The sequence below is a fragment of the Lithobates pipiens genome, unplaced genomic scaffold (assembly GCF_037356315.1).
Source record: "Lithobates pipiens isolate NorthernLeopardFrog02 unplaced genomic scaffold, aLitPip1_a1.2 Scaffold_18, whole genome shotgun sequence".
Lineage (NCBI taxonomy): Eukaryota > Metazoa > Chordata > Amphibia > Anura > Ranidae > Lithobates > Lithobates pipiens.
This window is the reverse complement of record NW_027507758.1, coordinates 258,353,249-258,376,214: the sequence shown is the minus strand read 5'-3', so window position 1 is coordinate 258,376,214 and position 22,966 is coordinate 258,353,249. Positions and strand designations below refer to the sequence as shown.

Here is a 22,966-nt window from a genome sequence, read left to right as displayed (position 1 = left end):
TACACAAAAAAGCAAAATAAATCTAACATAGAAAAATAAGTGGAGAGGTACAAGTGGAGCTTTTTTGCATTGTTGACCTGTCTGAAGTTGACTGAATGCTTTGTACACAATCCGTACACCTATGTACCCAAACATTGTCCAGTTATGGTTCGATTTCCATGAAACTGCACCTACTTTGTGTCAAGAAATCCAGATAAAACACTCCAAATAAATAACATAGTAAAACCCAGATCAAAAATTTTAATATAAAATATTTTACTTTGTGTAAAAAACATAATTTTAATAGTGCAATTATACATGGACCTTAATGATAACATTTGTGTAAAAGTATAATGCCTTCTAAAATCTTCCAGTTTATAAAATTTTGTGTATCAGTGTGCTTGCCGCAATCACCAGATTCCTGACAGTTGTTGCCGTTGAACAAGATGATGGTGAAGGCAAAGGGGAGACACATTCATTTTCTTCTAATGTATAAGATTTCACTTCGGGTGGTGATATGAGCATTCCGTGAATCTGTAAGAAAACAAACATTTCTCATAGAATAAAAAATATTTTTAGTTTAATTACACAGTTCCAGTTTTTGTTTTGAGGTTTTCATGGGGATTGAGGTAAGATTTTATTTGTATTTGTTATCTGGGTTTACCTGGGCTTATGGGGGACAAGGGAGCATAGGTGTTGTCCATCAAGTCAAACACACTTGTAAAGGAAATGCAAATGAAAATATTGAGATAGGGGGTTTTGCTAAACAAGCTTTTTAATTTAGTTTTTTTTCTGCAAAATACTCTAGGTGGTCAACCCCCGACAATCCTGGCTAAACAGCAGGGCGGGCCAAACATTAGAAGTGTGCCATCAGTGGATTTGCCCATGTGCATTACAGTCTCTTTCCCTCTATCAGCAAAGGCTGAGCTCAGCTTCTGCTGATAAAGGAAGATAGATTTGACTGAACCTTACATACAACCTAACCACTTCCCACCCAGGCCAATTCTGACATTTCTCTCCTACATGTAAAATTCATCATTTTTGTGCTAGAAAATTACATAGAACCCCCAAACATTATATAGGTTTTTTTTAGCAAAGAGAATACAATGGCAGACTTTGCAACTTTTTATCTCGCACGGTATTTGCGCAGCAATTTTTTGAACACTTTTTTGGGAAAAAAAAACAGTTTCATAAACATTAAACGTTGCCCTTTTTTTGCATAATGTGAAAGATTAAGTTACGCCGAGTAAATAGATACCTAACATGTCACGCTTCAACATTGCGCACGCTCATGGAATGGCGCCAAACTTTGGTACTTAAAAATCCCCATACCTCAAATGTGTGGTTTGAACTCCGTTTTCATATGTGGGTGGGACTTATGTATGCATTCGCTTCTGCGTGAGAGCACACGGGGACAGGCACACTTTAAAAAAATATATATTTATTGTTAATTTTATTTTTTTAGTTTGACACTTTTAAAAAAATGATCACTTTCATTCCTATTACAAGGAATGTAAGCATCCCTTGTAATAGGAAGATGGCATGATCATTCCTCTTTACAGTGAGATATGGGGTCAATAAGACCCCACATCTCACCTCTAGGCTGGGAAGCCTGAAATAAAAAAATAAAAATAAAATGATCTCGGCTTCCCAGCCGAGGCGATGCCATTTGTTTGAATGCAACGGTCGGGCGTGACGTCATAACATCGCCTCCGAACGATCATAGAGACCCCGGCGACCATCTGGTCCACTGAAAATCTCTAGGATCACCATCCAGGGCTGGCGGATCCATTCTCCAACTCCGCGATGGAAGGGGTGAGTCGGTAGAAGCACCAGAGGGCGGCGGGAGGGGAGTGCCCCTTCTTGCTGCCCGTAAGAATGATCAAGCAATGGAATAGCCACTATGATCATTCTTATGGTGTAGGGAATCGCCGGATGAAAAAGCCAATATCAGAATTAAGCCTGTAGCTGCAGTCAAGGATGTCATATGACGTACCTTGGGCTGGAAGTGGATCACTTAAAAAAAAAGTCCAGACATTTAACTTTTTAACAAATCGCAAATTGAAATGTTACCACTTCAGATGCAGCTGCAGGTTACACCACAATTCTAGATGTGGGGATATCTTCTTCTTACACTGTACACAGTGTTTTTTTACCACCAGCTCCTACGTTATTACAGGACATACAAGCCAGTGGGAGGAACCAATGCATGTGGCAGGGGAGTCTAAAAAAAAAACTAGTGTGCTCTCAGTTGTTACTATTGCTTTGGTTCCTTGAAGTGTGAAAGACAGTGTGTGTGCAGAAAGCCAAATAAAAGAAAATTATTTGCATCTGTACAGTTGGTTTTGCAGAAGGTTTAAGTACTTACCGACCATTCTCCACTTTCATGTTTAGAACACCTCACATTTATTGGCATTTTTCTGACTTGCTCATTGAATGCATTTCCTTTCTTCCTAGACCACTGAAATGTGTTCATAGCTTCTGTAAAGGTGAGATTATTGTATCGTTTTGGGCTCTTAATTATTAAAGGCCAGGACCTGTAGGTGCAAAAAAAAAATTATGATACACTAATAAAACATCTTCATAATTATTATCATGGCTATTAAAGTGAGGCATTTTAATTACTGCCAGAGTAAAATAATCAATAATAATATTAGCATGGTCAAAGAGTAATGGTGTTACACGCAGGTATCTACTGTATGCATTTTCCTGGTACCTTGATTAAAATCTAAACTCCAGGCAGGTATTAAAAACAACAATAAATATATTGAACATTTTACTTTGCAAAAAAAATAAATATAGGATTTGATATCAGCTTTAAGTGGTACAAAAACTGTATTTACTTACGTAACTGGCCTGTATATTTCTTTCACACCAATGAACTGAAGTTGCTCATTTATTTCAGGGATGCTTTCACATCGAGCAAGATTAATCTTTGGATAGTACATTAAATAGGAAAGGCACATCTCATCTCTTGCACTTAGACCACCCTAAAAAAATTAAGAATGTAGAATTGATTGGTGATGAAATTCCCTACCTGTTGCAAATTCTTATACAATAATTAGTTAGTTAGCCTCTAGGGGTCTGCCGTTTTGCCTGGGTACACCCTGATCATCCTGTGTGCTACTGGCCCCAGGGTCCCAAGCAGCCGGGGAATCAGATGTTGGCAGGAGAGGAGGTGATTGGTGCGGCAGGGAGGCATTCAAAAGAACTGATCCCGTTATGTGTCTGTCACTGCAGCAGCTGAATGCTGACTTATCCTCCTCTCCCTCCTGCCATCTTCACCTGCTGCAGGGAGAGACACATAACAGCATTAGTTCTTTTACGTGCCCTCCCCACCACACCTATCACCATCCCTGTCCAAGGTTCTATCACCCTGCTGCCTGGGGCCTCCCCTGTGTGCTACCCACTACCCCTTGCAGTGCTACCGGCTTCCCTCAACTCCTCTCCCACCAGCTGCTGCAGGCACACAGAGCGTGGGATCTTCAGGATGAAGGGTGGGGAAGGGGTCAATAAATATGTAATTTACTGGCCCCTTCCTTTTGTGAATAAACACAATGAGTGATTGGTACAAATCAGTTATTCGAAATGATAAAATAGATACATGTTGTTAATAATTTGCTAAAACTGTTCCCAATTCTAATACATTTAGATATGTTTTTGATATACCCTTTCTCAAACCCTGTCTGTTTCAGGATTTGCAAAAATTAGGACTTTCAAAGGATTATTTTAACCACCCAGGCGGTATGATTATGTCAGATTTGTGTGTCTCAAAGTGGTACAATTATTTTGCATAGAAATGCAGGGTTTTATATTGTAGGCCTGTAATTCTTAGCAATAACACACTTAAATCTGTCCAAACAAGAGTCTAGTAGGCATCCTGGGTATGATAAAGTTTGAAACACAAAATCAGAAATTATAATATAATAAATAACTATAAATAATTATAAAAAATAATAATATAGTAATAATAAAATTAATTTCCCGCGATTCACTATCGCTCAATTCTGCAAGTGTCTTAATTTACTATCACTGTTTTCTAGCTGGTCAAAAAACACTTTTGACGTAAAGGGGCACTTTTTAGTTGCTATGGACATTCCCAAGTTTCCAGGCACAAAGAACAGTATATATAATATAAAGCTGCATGCAGGGCACTAGACAAACCACTAGGGACAAAAGGGATGTGAAATGATTTGACACAGTAATGTAATCTGTAAGATTACAGTGTACTGTATGTGTTATGAATTTTCTTTTTTTTTAAATTTGCCGCAGAAGCAATGGGCGGAGGACACAGCAAGCACAGCAGGGGGACATCGCAGGATCCTGGGGACAAGGTAAGTAACCTGCACCAGGATCCTGCAATGCAATCCCAAGTGTGCCTCGGGGTTACTGCTAATGGTACTGAAATGTAACTCTGAGCCACACTCGGAAAAACCGCCAGGGAGGTTAATGTAGACATTAAAAATAGTAGGCTCAATTTACAAAGCTATCACATCAGAATAAGTATCCTTATTTTCAAAAAAGGGGCAGTCTCTTTTTTATGAGCCCAACAGAATTTGAAATGACAGGCACATGGCTGAAAACCGATTGCTTTGGGCTGGTGTTAAAGCTTTGAGAATTGAGCCTCCCGTGTAAAAAGCTTGTATTTACTTTACTAACAATAGCACAGCTATGTCATTATTAAGCATATACTGTATTGTAGCTATTTCCAGTGGTAAATCAGTGTAGTGAAATGTACAGTAGGTTATAGCTGGCAGAATCAGGTTCCATATAATAGGTCTAAGTAAAGACATAATGCTGTTCTGATAATAAATAATGGTACATATGTCAAATCAAATGTGTGAATTCTATCTATGAAATATCATTATAGGCAACAACGTGTATTAATTGCATCACTCTCTCTTTCTTACCCATGTCATTGTAGATCGGCTCTTTGTATTGTACTGGCATTCTGTAATGATGTTATCACCCTATAAAAAAGTGGATTCATTAGTTGACTCTAGAAATGCAGTTGTTTAGTATGAATACATGCAGGTTTGTAAATTAATGTTTATTGCTTATTGTTTATCATTATTGAGAAATAATCCATACAATGTTTGACTAATGACGCACGTTGAAAAAAATCAATGTAAGAAATTATACAGGGGTTCGAAAAAAATATGAAAACACTAAATGGTTCGCAGATGTGAAAGTAATGACATGTTTTGCATTGAAAGGGGAAGTGGTGTAACATTCTTTTGCTTCTGCTGTGATGAGACGCCTAGCTAACAGGTGGGAAGCCTCACTTTTGTCATTTATTGCGTGCGCTACTTGTAATACGGAGTCAAATCAGAGCTTACTGAGTTTCAAAGAGGACAAATTGTTGGTGCCCGCTTAGCTGGTGCCTCTGTGACTGAAGTTGACAATTTATTTTCGGTATTGTGAGGTACAGTATCAAAGGTTTTGATGGCATATCCAGTTTCTGAGAAAACGTCATCTGATAAGCATAAGCGAGGTTAACAGGGTCAACTGACCGAAAGAGACAAAAGGACATTGTGCAGGATTGTGACCTGGATTTTTGCATCAAAGGTGGTGTTATTAACTATTCAACATTGTCCACCATCCAAGACTTATATTTGTCAATTTCCAGGAGAATTCAGGCCGTCTCGGATGCCGAAAGAGGTCCAACACCATGTTAGGTAACAATTTTACCATACTTGTTTTCATAATTTTGTCCAAGCCCTGTATATAGCATATATGAACTTCAGATAATAGGCATAATTCACAAAGCTTTAACATAGGGATAAGGCTCTCTAACTTCAAAAATAAGTATAATTGAAGCTGCCATCTTAGCCTTTGTTTTAAGTGTAGTTGCCATGGTGCTGCACATGTGATCAGCCATGACAACAGCATTTTGTTGACATAACATTTCAGTTGGGAACTAACATAAGCACACTAGAAACTGTAACAGCTATCATATTAAGACATGCCTTGAATGTAACTGTTTTGGGAAACTGATGCATCATTGTGTTTAGTTCCACTTTGAATATATTCTCAGGCCGCGTACACACGGGCGGACTGTTCGCCCAACTTTGTCCGCTGAACAGTGTTTGGGCGGACAGTCCGCTCGTGTGTGGGCTTTCAGCGGACAGTTTCAGCGGACAGTTTGACGGACAAGGTTTTTCGGAATTTCCGAAAAACTGTCCGCTGAAACCTTGTTTCAGCGAACAGTCCGCTCGTGTGTAGGTTTGTTCGTCAAACAAAGTTGCGCGCATGCTCAGAAAGGATTTTCACGCCGAAAGTTATAATGCAGTGTATAGGACGTCGTATTTTTCGTCCCGTCGTACGTGCCGTTCACGTCATCGCGCACGGTTTCAGCAAACTGTTCGTCCGTCGTGTGTGGCCATGTCCGTCCATGCTAAGTTTGAGCGGACTGTTTGCCGAAACTGTTTGACGGACAAAGTTGGGCGAACAGTCCCCGCGTGTGTACGCGGCCTCACAGGTAGATCTAGAGGCATGAAGTGAACTTGTGGCTGAAAAAAACTTTTTGGAAGCAGGCACTGCTTCCTGCTTACACATTGGTTTAAATTCCCTTTTAGTTAAAGCCAACTTTCACCCATTTAAGTAACTAATTTGCCTCTGACTCCTGCCCCCTTCCACTTGTAATGCTGCCACGCAGCACTTTTGTCTTTTGTCTGCACATGTGCGCAGATGTGCTGCAGGGCTTCGGGACTGTCAGAGAATGGGGGCAAGTCTGTGTACGTGTAGGGGTTTTCCCACACATGCAGGAAGATGACAAATGTACGAGGTCCCGAATGTCAGGGGTGCCTCTGCATGCTTGGCAAACCCACCACATGTGTGCAGGTGTGCTGTAGGTCTCTGCTGTCTGCTGGTTTTCTGGTTCCCATAGTCCAGGCAGAGCCCATCTGTGTCCCCACCAGATTTTTAAACGTGAATGGGGCCAAATCATGGTGGACTGAAAGCTCTTTAACCAGAGAGTTTCATGCTAGATTCAGTGTTACGGATAAGAATGCACTTAAAATGCTCACTTTTGGAGGATAATGGCTAATTTTCTGAGTTAAGTTAAGCATTATAGTTGGATAAGTTAAATGTTCGGGACTTGTTTAAGGGGTCTGCTGTTGGGAACATGATTAATTGTTAACACTCTTTTAAATGAATGATTACAAGCAAATAGCTAAATATACAATTGAAATACATATTCGAGAACAAAGGGGTTGATTTACTGTGCATGGTAGTCAATCAGCTTCTAACTTCAGCTTATTTAATTAAGCTTTGGCAGTAAAACCTGGAAACTGCACCTGGTTTTGCATTCTCGTACTTTAGTAAATAACCCCCAATGTACAGCTGTATAATTTGAAGCTGTTAGAACAGTGATAGAACTCAATAAGAAACTGAAAATGCCTGCTGGACCTATGTGTGCAGAGTCTGTATAAATCCCTGTGTGCGGGGGTATGGTGGTTGTCAAAGAACACAAAATGTGGCTTAGTTTGTGTTTTATATTCATTTGGAAGGTTGAGCTGTTTTTCTTCTAAAGAAGATGAACAATGCTATTATTAAAATAGTGTTAAGAAACCTATATTCTGAAAGCATGCCTTTTTTTAAAAAAAACATACAGGTAAGATAGTTCTTTCTTCGTCCAGATATTGGAACTCTTGAAAATTGAAATCAAATTCATTGTCATAAGCAAGTAACTTCTGCTCAACTCCTTTCCTGAAATGGCGAGTTCGGAGGACATGACCAGCTTGATGAGCATGTAGAAGAACAGCAAATACATGGATACCGTCTGGCTTTTCATAGTTCAGGGCCTAGCAAAAATGTAAAAAAAAACAAAAAACTTTATTTTATTGTACAGATGTTCTAATTAATATCCTGCAAAAAAGATTTACTTACATTTCCCTGATAAATGTGGTTATGGATAATATGATGCAACAGTCTTTTCTCTAAATTATATGTTCCTAAGAACACTAAATGTTAAAAACATTTGTTGCTGTCAGAATTATTATTATTTATTTTATTTTTTTACATCTTTGACACATCTGGTACATGGGGAATGGAGACAATTATCAGCTTCTTGATTTGGCCACAAACAAAGGTTTTGTTTCTTTGGTTCAAAACACATTTTTTGTATATTAGAAGTGTTTCTGTGAGGGTTATTGTCTACGATCTTAGAAAACGATGCCTACAATGTGCTTATATTTATAAGTTGTAATATGCTTTTATATATTTCATGAAAAATGCACCACGGTCATGTAAAAATTAATTAACTTCAGAAGATTCCATCATTGTTTTAACTGTTAATGTCTTAAAGTGCATGAAAGTCTGGTGTTACAGCATTCTTTCCAACACTGTTGTCTGGGAAACCCACAGTGTATTGGCTGAAAGAAAAAATCCAACCCAGTCAAAAGACAGTCATTTTCACTAAAAGAAAACTCAACATGTAATCCTAATGAAATTGCTAGGACAGCACAATTATATAAGGTTCCCATAAAACAGGGTTGTGCAGATTGGCTAAGGGGTAGATTTAGTTCAGTTCACAGTTGGGTTTTTGCCCCTACTTCTTTCACATTTTTGTATATATAACTATTTTTTACAGCTCTAGCTGTTCAGCACCTAGGCTGAGCATTAATCCATGAATAGAAAATAGAAGTATTTGCATTGTGATGGAATACATAGAAAATAAGACTTTTCACCCAGTAGATTTGATATTGAAAAGGCCATGAACAAGCAGGGAGCCTATTTCACCCTCAAAACAGGCCAGCTATGATCAAATTTGGCAATTTTAGTATGGGAACCTTTAGTTAACCAATTATTTAATTGCTAAATTAAATTCTGTTAAACAATTAGTAATGTGACAGTCATTAAACACACCTCTTCCAAACATTCCACAGTGCAATGTCCTTCGGAGCTGAATGCAGGCATACCTGGTGGGACCATGTGATATAGGCTAACCCAAATGCCTGCCTCTAAAACACCAGCATCATATTTTCTTGTGTGCGGAGTATAATAGAGTTTAAGTCCTGAGTTATCAATTAAACCTTCCAAAACAAGACAAAGACATGGTTAAATAATACAAAAACAGTACAAAAACAGCTGGACTATACTTTACAGTATATATTAGTATGGAATGGACATAATCCAATCCACTGAAATTACAACTTGCTATGTAAATTAGCCTTTATATTGTTCAGGACTACAAATTACTTTACTTTAAAAACATTACATGTAAATATGAAATATAAACCATTTGCAGTTGGAATTTGGTGAATATAAAAGGTAGCTGTTTTTTTACTTAGCTGTGAATACTAGATATAAAATTACACACACAAAGACAGGCATGAAAGGAGGCTAAGGCAGGCCATACACAGTGCAAATTTCTTTCCTTCAACCAACCCGCCAAGAGAAGACAGTGATTATCACTAGTGGCTATAGCAGCCACTAGCGATAATAGCAAGAGAATCCATCCATCACGCTGACAGCGTGAGGGAAAAAAAATACAGATTACCGATCTTCTGTTTAGATCATGTGATCAGCCATCATTGGCTGATAGCTGATCACGTGGTAAGGGGTCGGGATCGACTCCTTACTCGGATCGGTGATCGGCCGAGTCTCATAGACTCTGTGATCCCGGCAATTAAGGCCCGCGCTGCAGCCGTCTTTCGGCTATAGCGTGGGCACCAAGTAGTTAATAAGGGATAAGTTATTGTTCTGACTCATTACTTCTATGTATAAATTTCAGCTTGAGTTCACCAGTCTTTTTTGCTGCCATCAAAATTCAAAATGACCTTACTTTTTTCTTAAAATGGTCAATTTTCTCATTTTAAACAATTTATGTTTTCTATTGTGAATAATATATGAGTGTATGAGATTTGCAAATAATTGCATTCTGTTTTTATGTAGATTTGACACAGCATCTCACCTTTTTTGGAATAGGGGTTGTAAAATGTTTACTCAACTGAAACATATTTTTTTATATTAAAATTTTTTCTCTGACCATAATAAGAAAGAAAGATATACAAAACCATTATGCAGTCTCTTTAAGAACAGCGCCATAGTTGGAATTGTATTAACCGAGATGTCTCATTGTAATGCTTAGAACTAAAGTTTTTTTCTTTACATGACCAAAAGTTCATGAATATTTGTGGTCTGCCATAAAATAACTGCTTTTACTACAGTGGCTGGCTGGGCAATATTTTTGATCTTATCAACAAATGCAATCAGTGCAAAAAGAATGTTTCATTAACTATTTAAATGTAATATCCTGCAGAAATTGAATGAGTTCATATGCAAGCAATGTTAGTGCAAGGGTGTAATCACTAGTACATTTTAAATGTTTTATTCAGAGTGCAGATTCCACAAAGTACATAGTACATGCTATAACCTTTCTTAGCCTAAATATTGTCTTTTGGAACCATAGATCTCTGATTGCTGTTTGTCAGTAGCAGTGGTGGCTGGTGCTCAAATTTTTTATTTTTTTTTTGGTGGGGGGGGGGGGGGGGTATTGCAAACAAACTGAAAAATACTGAACCCCCCCCCCCCCCCATCAATTGCAGCCTCACTGTGCCCATCAATTGCAGCCACTGTGCCCATCATTTTCAGCCACTCTGCCCATCATATGCAGCCACTGTGCCCATTACATGCAGCCATTGTGCCCATCATATGCACTCACTTGTGCCCATCATATGCAGCCACTTGTGCCCATCATATGTAGCCATTGTGTCCTTCAAATGCATCCACTCATGCCCTTCAAATGCAGCCACTTGTGCCCTTCAAATGCAGCCACTTGTGCCCAGTATATGAAGCCACTTGTGGCCAATATATGCAGCCACTTATGGCCAGTATATGCAGCCACTTGTGCCCATCATATGCAGCCACTGTGCCCACTGACCCCCCTACTCATGGGACTCATAGCTCTGGCACCACCCCCAACCCCCCATGCGTGGCTCTGACAGACCCCCTAGCACTTACCGGCAGGCAGCAGCTCCAATGTGTGTCTCCTCCACTCTTCTTCCTAAGTGCCAGGCACCCAATAGTAGGATGGTCTGGCGCTTTTGCCAATCTGGAAACAGGTCTGACGGCCTGCCTCCTGATTGGTGGAGAGGAAGTTTAGTGTGAAAATAGCAAAAATGTATTTTCTACCGTCACACAATTGGGTGGGATCAGGGCGCACTCTCTGCATCCCGAGTCCATCCTATTTTGAAGCCTATTTGAGCCTCTGGCTCTAATCAGGTGCTTCAAAAAGTACCACCCCCTCCCGCCCTCCCACCATGGGAATACATGCATCCTGTGTCCTGAAAGGGGCAGAGCGCATGGATTGGGGGGCGGTGCCCATGTGCCCACAGTGCAAAGGCCGCCACTGGTCAGTAGAGCCTAACTGCTCCAATTTTGGAGTTAAGCCATACCCCTGAAACCAAGTCCTGTGCACTATCTACCCCACTGTCCAATAAGAGCATCTTAGTAACCAACAACAAAATACTCTGACTAGAGTGGATATTAGGGATGAGCTCCCAAATGAGCTACATATGTTTGAACTGAACTTTGCTTGCTCAGTCATCCATTTAAATTGTGGACTTTCAGCCCATTTGACAGGAGCTGAACATCATATATAGGAGGGGGCGTTCTCTTTTTGCTGTACATGACAGCTTCCTTTTTCCTGCCAATGGTTGTTAAGGAATCAGCAGGGGCCGGCACCTGCTGTGACTTTAGCAACCAGAGACATTGTAAACAACGGAACTGGGCAGAGTAAAAAGAAATGATGTGTTATCCCAAGTCCTTCAAATCTAGTATGAATTTTAAAGGGGACACCACACAAACAAAAGAACAAATGACATGTGATCCCCAAATGCTATAGTAGATTGTTTGAGCCTGATATATTTAATTTTTAAGGGGAAAAACTGTGCAACATTCAATAAAAAACCCATGAGTTCCCCCCCAAAAATCCATACAAGTCCCTTATCCAAGCATGCAGCCTGGCAGGCCAGGAGAAGGGGGCATGAGCATGTGGCCCCCACTCTTGAGCCATACTAGGCCAGGTGCCCTCAACATGGGGGGTACCTTGCCATGGGGTTTTGTGGGTGGGGCGGCTTATCTAAATCTGAAAGCACCCTTTAATAATAAGAAGGCTCTCAGATACTATCTCTCATATGAATGAGTAGGGGATACAAAGCACCCCTACTCATTCCCAAAAAAATACAAATGGTATAAAAAAAACTTTTTGACAAGTTCTTAAATACCATTTTTACACAGTTTTTGACAAGTCCTTAAAGGGTTAGTTCACCTTTTACAAAACTTTCTATGTTCCAGTTAGGGAGGCCTATATTAACAAAAAGCACTGTGCAGATGAAATAAAAGCAGCTTCTTTAAAAGAGAGAAGGGAGGAAAAAAATAACTATATATATATATATATATATATATATATATATATATATATATATTATTGTGTGTGTAAAGGGGGATGTAGGGAGAAAGAGAAATAGAGGGACTACCTAATTCTGAAAAATAAAAAAGTAACCTTTATAGCAGCATGCATTTTATTAATAAACATACAAATCCCATGCGTAAAAGTGTATACATATGTGAAATATCATCTAAACATAAATTGTGCAGCATTTTCAATTAGTATGTGTAAAAAGTAACACACACAACATATACAGCAAACAATTTCCAAATAAGCCTTCAAAAGCAATTCGTAAAAAAATAAATAAAAAAATAATAACATTCAGTGTTTAGTAGCGCTGTGTACTGTGTACTGCTAGTAGTACTGTGTTGCCGGAAATTCCGATCGTGTGTGGGCTCCATCTGACTTTTTCGATCTTAATTTCCGACACACAAAGTTTGAGATCTAGATCTAAAATTTTCCGACAACAAAATCCGATTGTTTAAATTCCGATCGTGTGTATACAATTCCGAAACACAAAGTGCCAGGCATGTTCAGAATAAATTACGAAACGAAAGCTATTGGCTACTGGTCTCTTTATAGTCCCGTCGTACGTGGTTTACGTCACCTCGTTCTGAACGATCGGATTTTCCAACAACTTTGTGCTACCGTGTGTATGCAAGACAAGTTTGGGGCAAAATGTCATCAGAATGTCCGACCGTGTGTAAAGGGCATTAGTCATTAGCCTGGTGAGACAGAATATCTGCAACTCCTCTGGTTCCCCCTCCCCCAGTCACAGCAGTGTGGAGCTCACGGGGGGAGGAGGAAGCTGAGCAGAGTGAAATGCTAGTGCACCTACCAGCCCCTCCTATACAGGCACAAGGGCAATGATTCATGGGACTTGTACTTTCTTATTAGTTCAGTGAACTACAATCCCAGAAGGCATTACCAGAAGTAAGTAGGAAGCAGAAGAGAAGCTTTGAATGCATTTTTTTAAATGACTCACAAAAATGGGATATACAGAACTCAGGGGTGAGTATTTTTTACAAAAAAAAAAGAATATGCACATGAAGATTGTCACCAATGTTAGGCATGATTTATATAGGAATTCGATTTTTAGTGTTGAAGGTGAACTTACACTTTAAATACAATAAAACACAAGAAATCCCATGATGTACATCCATTTTCAATCACATCCTCTAGCGATGTAGATCTACGTCAATCAAGATGCCCGAAGCTGGCCAACCCATTGAAAGAAAAAAAATGCTAACATACAGTATGTGTATTCCTATTGCTTGCCTCAACCAAATGACAGCCCTGGTGGATGACAGATGAAATAAAGAAAGGGGAAGAGTCTCCCCAGGGACATCATTTACCAAATGTGGACATGTGGACCAAATTTTTTCAATGACAGCGTGAGGATCCCTGTAAAAAGTATTGGTGTTTCCAATGTCATCCTTGAGGTTGCATAAAAAGAGGACTTTCTTACCACTGTACCCTACTTTTTAATTTTTTTTTGATGCACAGGTACATGTCCAAGAGAGCATGGCCCAGTTTCCAGTGACCTTTGTTTGACGACCCCTTGCCCTTTGGCTTTGAATATGGCTAGAATAGATTTTTTAGGATTTGCAGTTAGCTACTTATTGAAATACAGTTAGATAAGCAACCATGTCTTCTAGGTCTGATCTTCAGCAATATAAAAGGCTTTTACCTTAGCAACAATACTATGTTCACAAAAAATAATGCATATATACTAAATACATCTATTTATATTAAAATTCTGAAATGAAATGATGACATTTTTGTGTTAGTGTGTTGATAGTGTCCTATACTGTTATAAATCGGGTGGTTTTGTGGGGTATTTTAGAGGGCTTATATATTATTAATAAATATGTTTGCATTTTGATACCTGATTTTTTTTTATATCTTTTCTTCTCGTTGTTAGTTTGGCTATGTTACCATATACCTGATTATGGATCCTCTAGGCCAGTGTTTCTCAACTCCAGTCCACAAGGCGCCCCAACATTTATCAGGATTTCGCTCAGATGAAATGACTGTGGTAATTACTAAGGCAGTAAAACTGATCAAATCACCTGTGCAAAATAATGGAAAGCCTGAAAACATGACCTGTTGAGGCGCCTTGAGGACTGGAGTTGAGAAACACTGCTCTAGGCTACCCACTATACACAAATCTCTTGCAATCCTTCTTTGCATGCCTTCAAGGAAACAAGACTTCAAGTTTGATGTACTGAACAAGCTCCAACTTACACTTGTTTATGTTACTCATTATCTAAAAATGTCTCACTTCAACCTTTCAACCTATTCATGTGATGGGTTCATAATATTTTATCCTATTATGACAAGGACCACTTCATTACAATGGTAAAGAATCCCTGTTATTTTAACTGCTACATACCCATAACATACTAAACTTAAAGTTGAAATTCAGGAAAATAAATAAATAAAATCCCATATTCCTTTCTATGAAACAAGTGATCACCTTTCCTAATATACTCTTTTCTAGTCATGGACGAACTTCTGCCGGGACGTTTCGCGAACGCAAACCGCAAACGAGTCCAAAAGTTTGCGAAACGCAAAGTTCGCTGTGGACCCCATTGACTTTAATGGCAGGCGAATCTTAAAAACCTCCAGGTCATATTTTCAGCCACAAAATACTTACTAGCTGTGCACACATAGTCCCACAACATGGACGCTGACATAACAAAAGTATTAAGTGAATCTGGGATCGACAACGACAAGCATTCTTTTTTTATCTGTGAAATTTTGACAATTCAGGAGCACATGAAGGCCATGGAGGAGAGGCAAGGTCAGGCCAGGCTATGAAGGGGATGCAGGAGATGATCAAGGACACAGTCAGGGCAGCATAGTCCTGTGGCAGTGTCCCAGTATGCCAACCTGTGCTTGAGCCCCTCCCTCTGCACGGCCCTTACCCCCACCTTTGACACCAGCACCGAGATAGAGAGCACTGACACCAGCCCCGTGATAGAGAGCACTGACATCAGCACCGTGATAGAGAACACTGACACCAGCACCACGATAGAGAGCACTGACCCCAGCACCGAGATAGAGAGCACTGACACCAGCACCGTAATAGAGAGCACTGACACCAGCACCGAGATAGAGAGCACTGACATCACACCAGCACCATGATAAAGAGCACTGACACCAGCACCGTGATAGAGATCACTGACACTAGCACCGTGATAGAGAGCACTGACACCAGCACCAAGATAGAGAGCACTGACACCAGCACCGTGATAGAGTTCACTGACACCAGCACCGTGATAGAGAGCACTGACACCAGCACCGTGATAGAGAGCACTGACACCAGCACCGTGATAGAGAGCACTGACACTAGCACCGAGATAGAGAGCACTGACACCAGCACCGAGATAGAGAGCACTGACACCACACCAGCACCGTGATAGAGAGCACGGAGACCACATCAGCACCGAGATAGAGAGCACTGACACCACACCAGCACCGAGATAGAGAGCACTGACACCAGCACCGAGATAGAGAGCACTGACACCAGCACCGTGATAGAGAGCACTGACACCAGCACCAGGATAGAGCGCACTGACACCAGCACCGAGATAGAGAGCACTAACACCAGCACCGAGATAGAGAGCACTGATACCAGCCCCCTGATAGAGAGCACTGATACCAGCCCCGTGATAGAGAGCACTGACACCAGCACCGTGATAGAGAGCACTGACACCAGCACCGAGATATAGAGCACTGACACCAGCACCGTAATAGAGAGCACTGACACCAGCACCGCGATAGAGAGCACTGACATCACACCAGCACCGTGATAATGAGCACTGACACCAGCACCGTGATAGAGAGCACTGACACCAGCACTGAGCTAGAGAGCACTGACACCAGCACCGTGATAGAGAGCACTGAGACCACCCCAGCACTGAGATAGAGAGCACTGACACCACAACAGCACCGAGATAGAGAGAGAGCACTGACACCAGCACCGAGATAGAGAGCACTGACACCAGCACCGAGATAGAGAGCACTGACACCAGCCCTGTGATAGAGAGCACTGACATCAGCACCGTGATAGAGAGCACTGACACCAGCACCACGATAGAGAGCACTGACACCAGCACCGAGATAGAGAGCACTGACACCAGCACCGTAATAGAGAGCACTGACACCAGCACCGAGATAGAGAGCACTGACATCACACCAGCACCATGATAAAGAGCACTGACACCAGCACCGTGATAGAGATCACTGACACTAGCACCGTGATAGAGAGCACTGACACCAGCACCAAGATAGAGAGCGCTGACACCAGCACCGTGATAGAGTTCACTGACACCAGCACCGTGATAGAGAGCACTGACACCAGCACCGTGATAGAGAGCACTGACACCAGCACCGTGATAGAGAGCACTGACACTAGCACCGAGATAGAGAGCACTGACACCAGCACCAAGATAGAGAGCACTGACACCACACCAGCACCGTGATAGAGAGCACGGAGACCACATCAGCACCGGGATAGAGAGCACTGACACCACACCAGCACCGAGATAGAGAGCACTGACACCAGCACCGAGATAGAGAGCACTGACACCAGCACCGAGATAGAGAGCACTGACACCAGCCCCGTGATAGAGAGCACTGACATCAGCACCGTGATAGAGAGCACTGACACCAGCACCACGATAGAGAGCACTGACACCAGCACCGAGATAGAGAGCACTGACACCAGCACCGTAATAGAGAGCACTGACACCAGCACCGAGATAGAGAGCACTGACATCACACCAGCACCATGATAAAGAGCACTGACACCAGCACCGTGATAGAGATCACTGACACTAGCACCGTGATAGAGAGCACTGACACCAGCACCAAGATAGAGAGCACTGACACCAGCACCGTGATAGAGTTCACTGACACCAGCACCGTGATAGAGAGCACTGACACTAGCACCGAGATAGAGAGCACTGACACCAGCACCAAGATAGAGAGCACTGACACCACACCAGCACCGTGATAGAGAGCACGGAGACCACATCAGCACCGGGATAGAGAGCACTGACACCACACCAGCACCGAGATAGAGAGCACTGCCACCAGCACCGAGATAGAGAGCACTGACACCAGCACCGTGATAGAGAGCACTGACACCAGCACCGAGATAGAGCGCACTGACACCAGCACCGAGATAGAGAGCACTAACACCAGCACCGAGATAGAGAGCACTGATACCAGCCCCCTGATAGAGAGCACTGATACCAGCCCCGTGATAGAGAGCACTGACACCAGCACCGTGATAGAGAGCACTGACACCAGCACCGAGATATAGAGCACTGACACCAGCACCGTAATAGAGAGCACTGACACCAGCACCGCGATAGAGAGCACTGACATCACACCAGCACCATGATAAAGAGCACTGACACCAGCACCGTGATAGAGAGCACTGACACCAGCACTGAGCTAGAGAGCACTGACACCAGCACCGTGATAGAGAGCACTGACACCAGCACTGAGCTAGAGAGCACTGACACCAGCACCGTGATAGAGAGCACTGAGACCACCCCAGCACTGAGATAGAGAGCACTGACACCACAACAGCACCGAGATAGAGAGAGAGCACTGACACCAGCACCGAGATAGAGAGCACTGACATCAGCACCGAGATAGAGAGCACTGAGACCACACCAGCACCGTGATATAGAGCACTGATACCAGCACCGTGATAGAGAGCACTGAGACCACACCAGTACCGAGATAGAGAGCACTGAGACCACACCAGCACCAAGATAGAGAGCACTGACACCACACCAGCACCGAGATAGAGCACTGACACCAGCACCGAGATAGAGAGCACTAACATCCGCACTGACATAGAGAGAGAGCACTGACACCAGCAGCGAGATAGAGAGCACTGACACCAGCACCGAGGCTGGACGGTGAGAGCCTGGAGTGTGGCTTTGTGGGTTCCATTGCTCCCACTGGGCTCGGTGATGGCAGCTCATGTGCCTTCTTAAGGTGATCGTCCCTAGGTGAGTGTTGGGCTTACCGCGACTTATGTGTCGACTGCAAAGATTGCAGATGGCAACACTATTGTCAGCAACGGACATGTTAAAAAAAGCCCACACTGCGGAGCCATGTGCCGGCATCCTGGGAGCGCCAGATGTGACCATACATGGTTGATGCCTCGCTCCTGATACATTAGCAGTCTGCTTTGTCCCTCCTGTGCAATGTAAGTTCCGCCTGCTTCTCCTCCCTATCTGCTGCTCCATATCTCCCTCTGAACTCCCCTCCTCTTCCTCCCTTGTGGGCACCCACGTGACATCACTAGACACGTCATTATCGATGTCACCTTCCCCACCGCTATAATTAGAGATCTTGGAGTAGGCAGGGGGGACCAACCTCCTTGGGCTGATCTGGGTACTGTCGTCAAACTGCTGAGTGGCGGTTGTTGCTACCTCCTCTTCCTGATCCAATACCAAGAATGGCTGCTCATCGGAAATGTCTTGTGATGGATCGGAAAATAATTCCTGTGACTCAAGCGGAAGGTATATGATGGTGGTGGCGTTGGTGGTAGTGTCTTTGGGGGTGCACACAGCAGAAAGTAAAGAGGGTGCAGATCGAGAGGATGAGGAGGGTGCAGAAGAGTAAGGCTGAATGAGCCACTCAACCAAGTCTGGTGCGTCCTTTGACGTAATCGCACGCACCTTCTGCAATTTGCCACTTTGGCTCAAGTCTGTTGCTCCTGCCCTACCACTACCACCCCTGCGGAAGGGCCTGCCTCTTCCTCTGCCTGTCATTTTTTAAATGACCCTGTGACAAAAGTCTCTAGAGAAGTGCAGTATGTATGTGGAAGAAGGTATATAACACCCCGCTTCAATCTGTCATTTTTGGGGGCCACTGGTCTATCACACCAGTTATAATACTTTTTTTTATTGCGTTTGTCACTCTTTGTAGTATCGCTGCAGAACCATTCAGCAGTCACAATGCTGCACAGTGGAAATGCACTATACTATACTTTCTATATGTGCAAGTATTTTATACGTGTTTTACACCCCTATATACTGCACACCAAATAGTACACCTATACCAGTCCTTAAAGTGGAAGTAAACCCATTGATTTAAACAATTTAAAAAAAGGCATGCCGAGAATGCTAACTACGCATTCAAGTATAATAGGCTTTCTATATTTAAAAGAAAGTATATTATACGTGTACAACTCTATATACTGTACACCTATACCAGTCCTTAAAAGGACCTTTGTGGACCTAGTAGCTAGTGATTTGCAGACTGTCCCTCAGTCCCTACACTGGTAAAAGACAGCTGCAGAATCAGTCAGCACTCAGCTCAGCAGTCAAGTATAATAGGCTTTCTATATTTGAAAGAAAGTATATTATACGTGTACAAACCTATATACTGTACACCTATACCAGTCCTCAAAAGGACCTTTGTGGACCTAATAGTAATAGCTATTGATTAAACTGACTGCCCCTGCTCCACACAGCGTCCTGACCCTACACTGACAAAAGACAGCTTCAGAATCAGTCAGCAGTGCACTCAGCAATCAGCAGCACAGCAGTCAGCAGCAGTGCACCAGAACCCTATATACTGTACACCTATACCAGTCCTTAAAAGGACTTTTGTGGACCTAATAGCTAGTGATTTGTGTCACTCCAGTCTGTCCCTGCTCCACACAGCAACCTCTCCCTACACTGACAAAAGACAGAATGTAAAATGGCCGCCAGATCAAGTCTATTTATAAGGTAGGGGGAATGTCCAATTGTCCATGTGCTGAAATGTCTCAATTGGCTGTCCTGTACCCCATGATGGATGTGTCATCATGGGTCAAAGTTCTTTCACAATGTCAATGCAACAGCGCCAGAAGTCAGCCGGTTTGGCGAATCGCGAACACGCAAAATTCGCTGCGAACCAACCGTCGGGCGAACCACAAGGCCATCCCTACTCTTTTATTATTTATTCCTGCCCAGTTCAGAAGTAATTTGTTATCATGCCATTCTGCACCACTTCTGTGTGTTTCTCTTCTCAGAATAAAGACTTTTGGTAATGGGATTACTGAAATAACCATTGGAATTGAATTAGTTGTCAGTGGACTTTTTCATGTTTTCAAGCTTTACAACGGCTTTACCCAAATTTCTGTACTGAAGAATCTCAAATACAAATGAATAATACATTACTTACTACCTGACACCAACAAAACAATGACCAAAATGCAGCCAATTTGGTTAGGAGTTTTAGATATAGCTCTCTGTTGAAGCAATACTCATTTTCTCTTACTGATTTCAGAGGCTATTGCTGTAAATAATAGAAGGTTATGTGACACACGAACATGAATAATCAAAAGTGCTAAATTTAAAGGCTTATATGCAAGTTATTGTCATGAAAAGTGTTTGGGGACCCAGGTCCTGCCCCAGGGGACATGAATCTATGCAAAAAGTTTTTTTTAAATGGCCGTTATTCAGGAACATTGATTTTTTTAATGCTGAAAGTGAAACAAAAAAAATGAAATGTTCCTTTAAATATTGTGCCTGGGGGGTTTCTATAGTATGCCTGCAAACTGGTGCATTTCCCCATGTTTAGAACAGTACCAGAGCAAAATGACATTTCTAAAGGAAAAATTGTCATTCAAAACTGATCATGGCTGTAATGAATTGTCAGGTCTCGGCAATATAGATAAAACTCATTGAAAAAAAGAGCATAGGATTCCCCCCCCCCCAGTCCATTATAAGGCCCTTCGGGCCTGATACGGAAATTAAAGGGAACCATGCGCCAAATGTAAAAATAAAATGGAATAAAATTCCCTCCAAAATTCATACCAGACCCTTCAGGTCTGGTATAGATTTTAAGGGGACACCTGCACCAAAATTAAAAAAATGGCCTAGGGCTCCCCCCAAAATCCATAACAGACCCTTATCCGAGCACGCAACCTGGCAGGCCACAGGAAAAGAGGGGGGCAACAGAGCACCCCCCTCCTGAACCATACCAGGTCACATGCCCTCAACATGGGGAGGGTGCTTTGGGGTAGCCCCCCAAATCACCTTGTCCCTATGTTGATGGCGACAAGGGCCTCATCCCCACAAACCTTGCCCGGGCATGTTACATAGTTAGTAAGGTTAAATAAAGACACCAGTCCAACCTGAGTGAGTGTCTACACTTGTCCCTATCCCTGTACATTGCACACTCACATCGGTCCCTACCCTCAAGGAGCCACAATCCAAGGTCTCCATTCATATACTAGGACCAATTTTGGACAGAAGCCAATTAACCTACCTGCATGTCTTTTGGAGTGTGGGAGGAAACCGGAGTCCCCAGAGGAAACTCACGCAGGCACAGGGAGAACATGCAAACTCCAGGCAGGTAGTGTCCTGGTTGGGATTCAAACCAGCGACCCTTTTTACTGCTAGTTGAGAGTGCTAACCACTACACCATGTGGCCTAGTATGGTTCAGGAGGGGGGTGCTCTCTTGTCCCCCCTCTTTTCCTGCAGCCTGTTAAAAAAAAATTGGCACAGGGTTTCCCTTAATTTCCTTTACTTTGAGCATTAAAAAAGTCACTGCTCCCGAAAAAACTGACTTTAAAAAAAAAAAAATCAATACATGTACCCTAGGGCAGGACCCAGGTCCTCAAACACTTTTTATGACAATAACTTGCATATAAGCCTCTAAAATCACTTTAGATTTTTCATGTTAGTGTCCCATAGACTTTAACAGTGTTTTGCCAGCTTTCGAATTTGCCGCGAACATCGCATATTGTTCGCTGTTCGGCGAACACCCTATATTGGAGTCGAACTTACCTTCGACTCAAACATTGGGCTCATCCCTACTGACCACTAGGAAAGAGAAATTCTGCCCAAGTTCATTTCCTGGGGGGGTGTGAAAATCCCTTTGGGAAGAGGGATAGCCTTTTTCAAAGCCAATAAGCAAGCTATTGTCAAAAAAGGCATAATGGAAGACCCCACTCCATCTCTAATTCAACATACTAAAAGGTTTAAATAGGACTTGGTTTTACTGCAGATGATTTAATAAAATTCTCAGCTAAATATAAGGATATTCTTGGAGCCAATACCCAGAAATTGGCCTTAGAGGATGCAACCTGAATACTGCACCTGGCACGTCTCCCCTGCTCATTTTTCTTTTACACCACTCCTTTTTTTCTACTCACCCTTGTCCTAAAATAGAAAATCCATTGAGGTCCCTTTGTGTCTCGGTTAACTCTGTGTTGTGGCCCACAAAACACCCAGAATATACTGTATGTCTTGATAAATGAAACTCACTAAATACCACTTAGCTGCTATATTACAAAAATCCCTCAAATAAGTGCAATTATATGAAGACTGTGGATAACCATAATCCCCAACATATACAGGGATACTGTTCAGTTGAAAAACATGCATGTATTCAAATGAAATACAATGAAATAAACAATATACTAAAATGTGAAACAAATCCCCCAATATTCCTGTACAAAGTGTAAAAAGTGCCAATCATGAGAACATATATAATGCTAAAATATTCCAGCAGGTCCAATAATATTAAGAGTCTCTTCACACTGGGGTTAGCGGTAAAGCACC

At 42.1% G+C, this 22,966-nt stretch overlaps 1 protein-coding gene across 1 annotated transcript in view; it reads right to left on the bottom strand.

The window, feature by feature from the left end:
* Window positions 1–226: 226 nt before the first annotated feature.
* MOXD1 (monooxygenase DBH like 1) overlaps window positions 227–22,966 on the bottom strand; it is a 146,199-nt gene continuing 123,459 nt past the window's right edge. The window contains exons 7-12 of the mRNA XM_077486857.1: window positions 8,848–9,014; window positions 7,593–7,784; window positions 4,890–4,949; window positions 2,827–2,969; window positions 2,348–2,516; window positions 227–513 (exon numbers count right to left, since the gene is read on the bottom strand). Coding sequence (XP_077342983.1) covers window positions 355–513; window positions 2,348–2,516; window positions 2,827–2,969; window positions 4,890–4,949; window positions 7,593–7,784; window positions 8,848–9,014 — 890 coding nt within the window. The 3' untranslated portion in view covers window positions 227–354. The remainder of the gene's footprint in view (window positions 514–2,347; window positions 2,517–2,826; window positions 2,970–4,889; window positions 4,950–7,592; window positions 7,785–8,847; window positions 9,015–22,966) is intronic.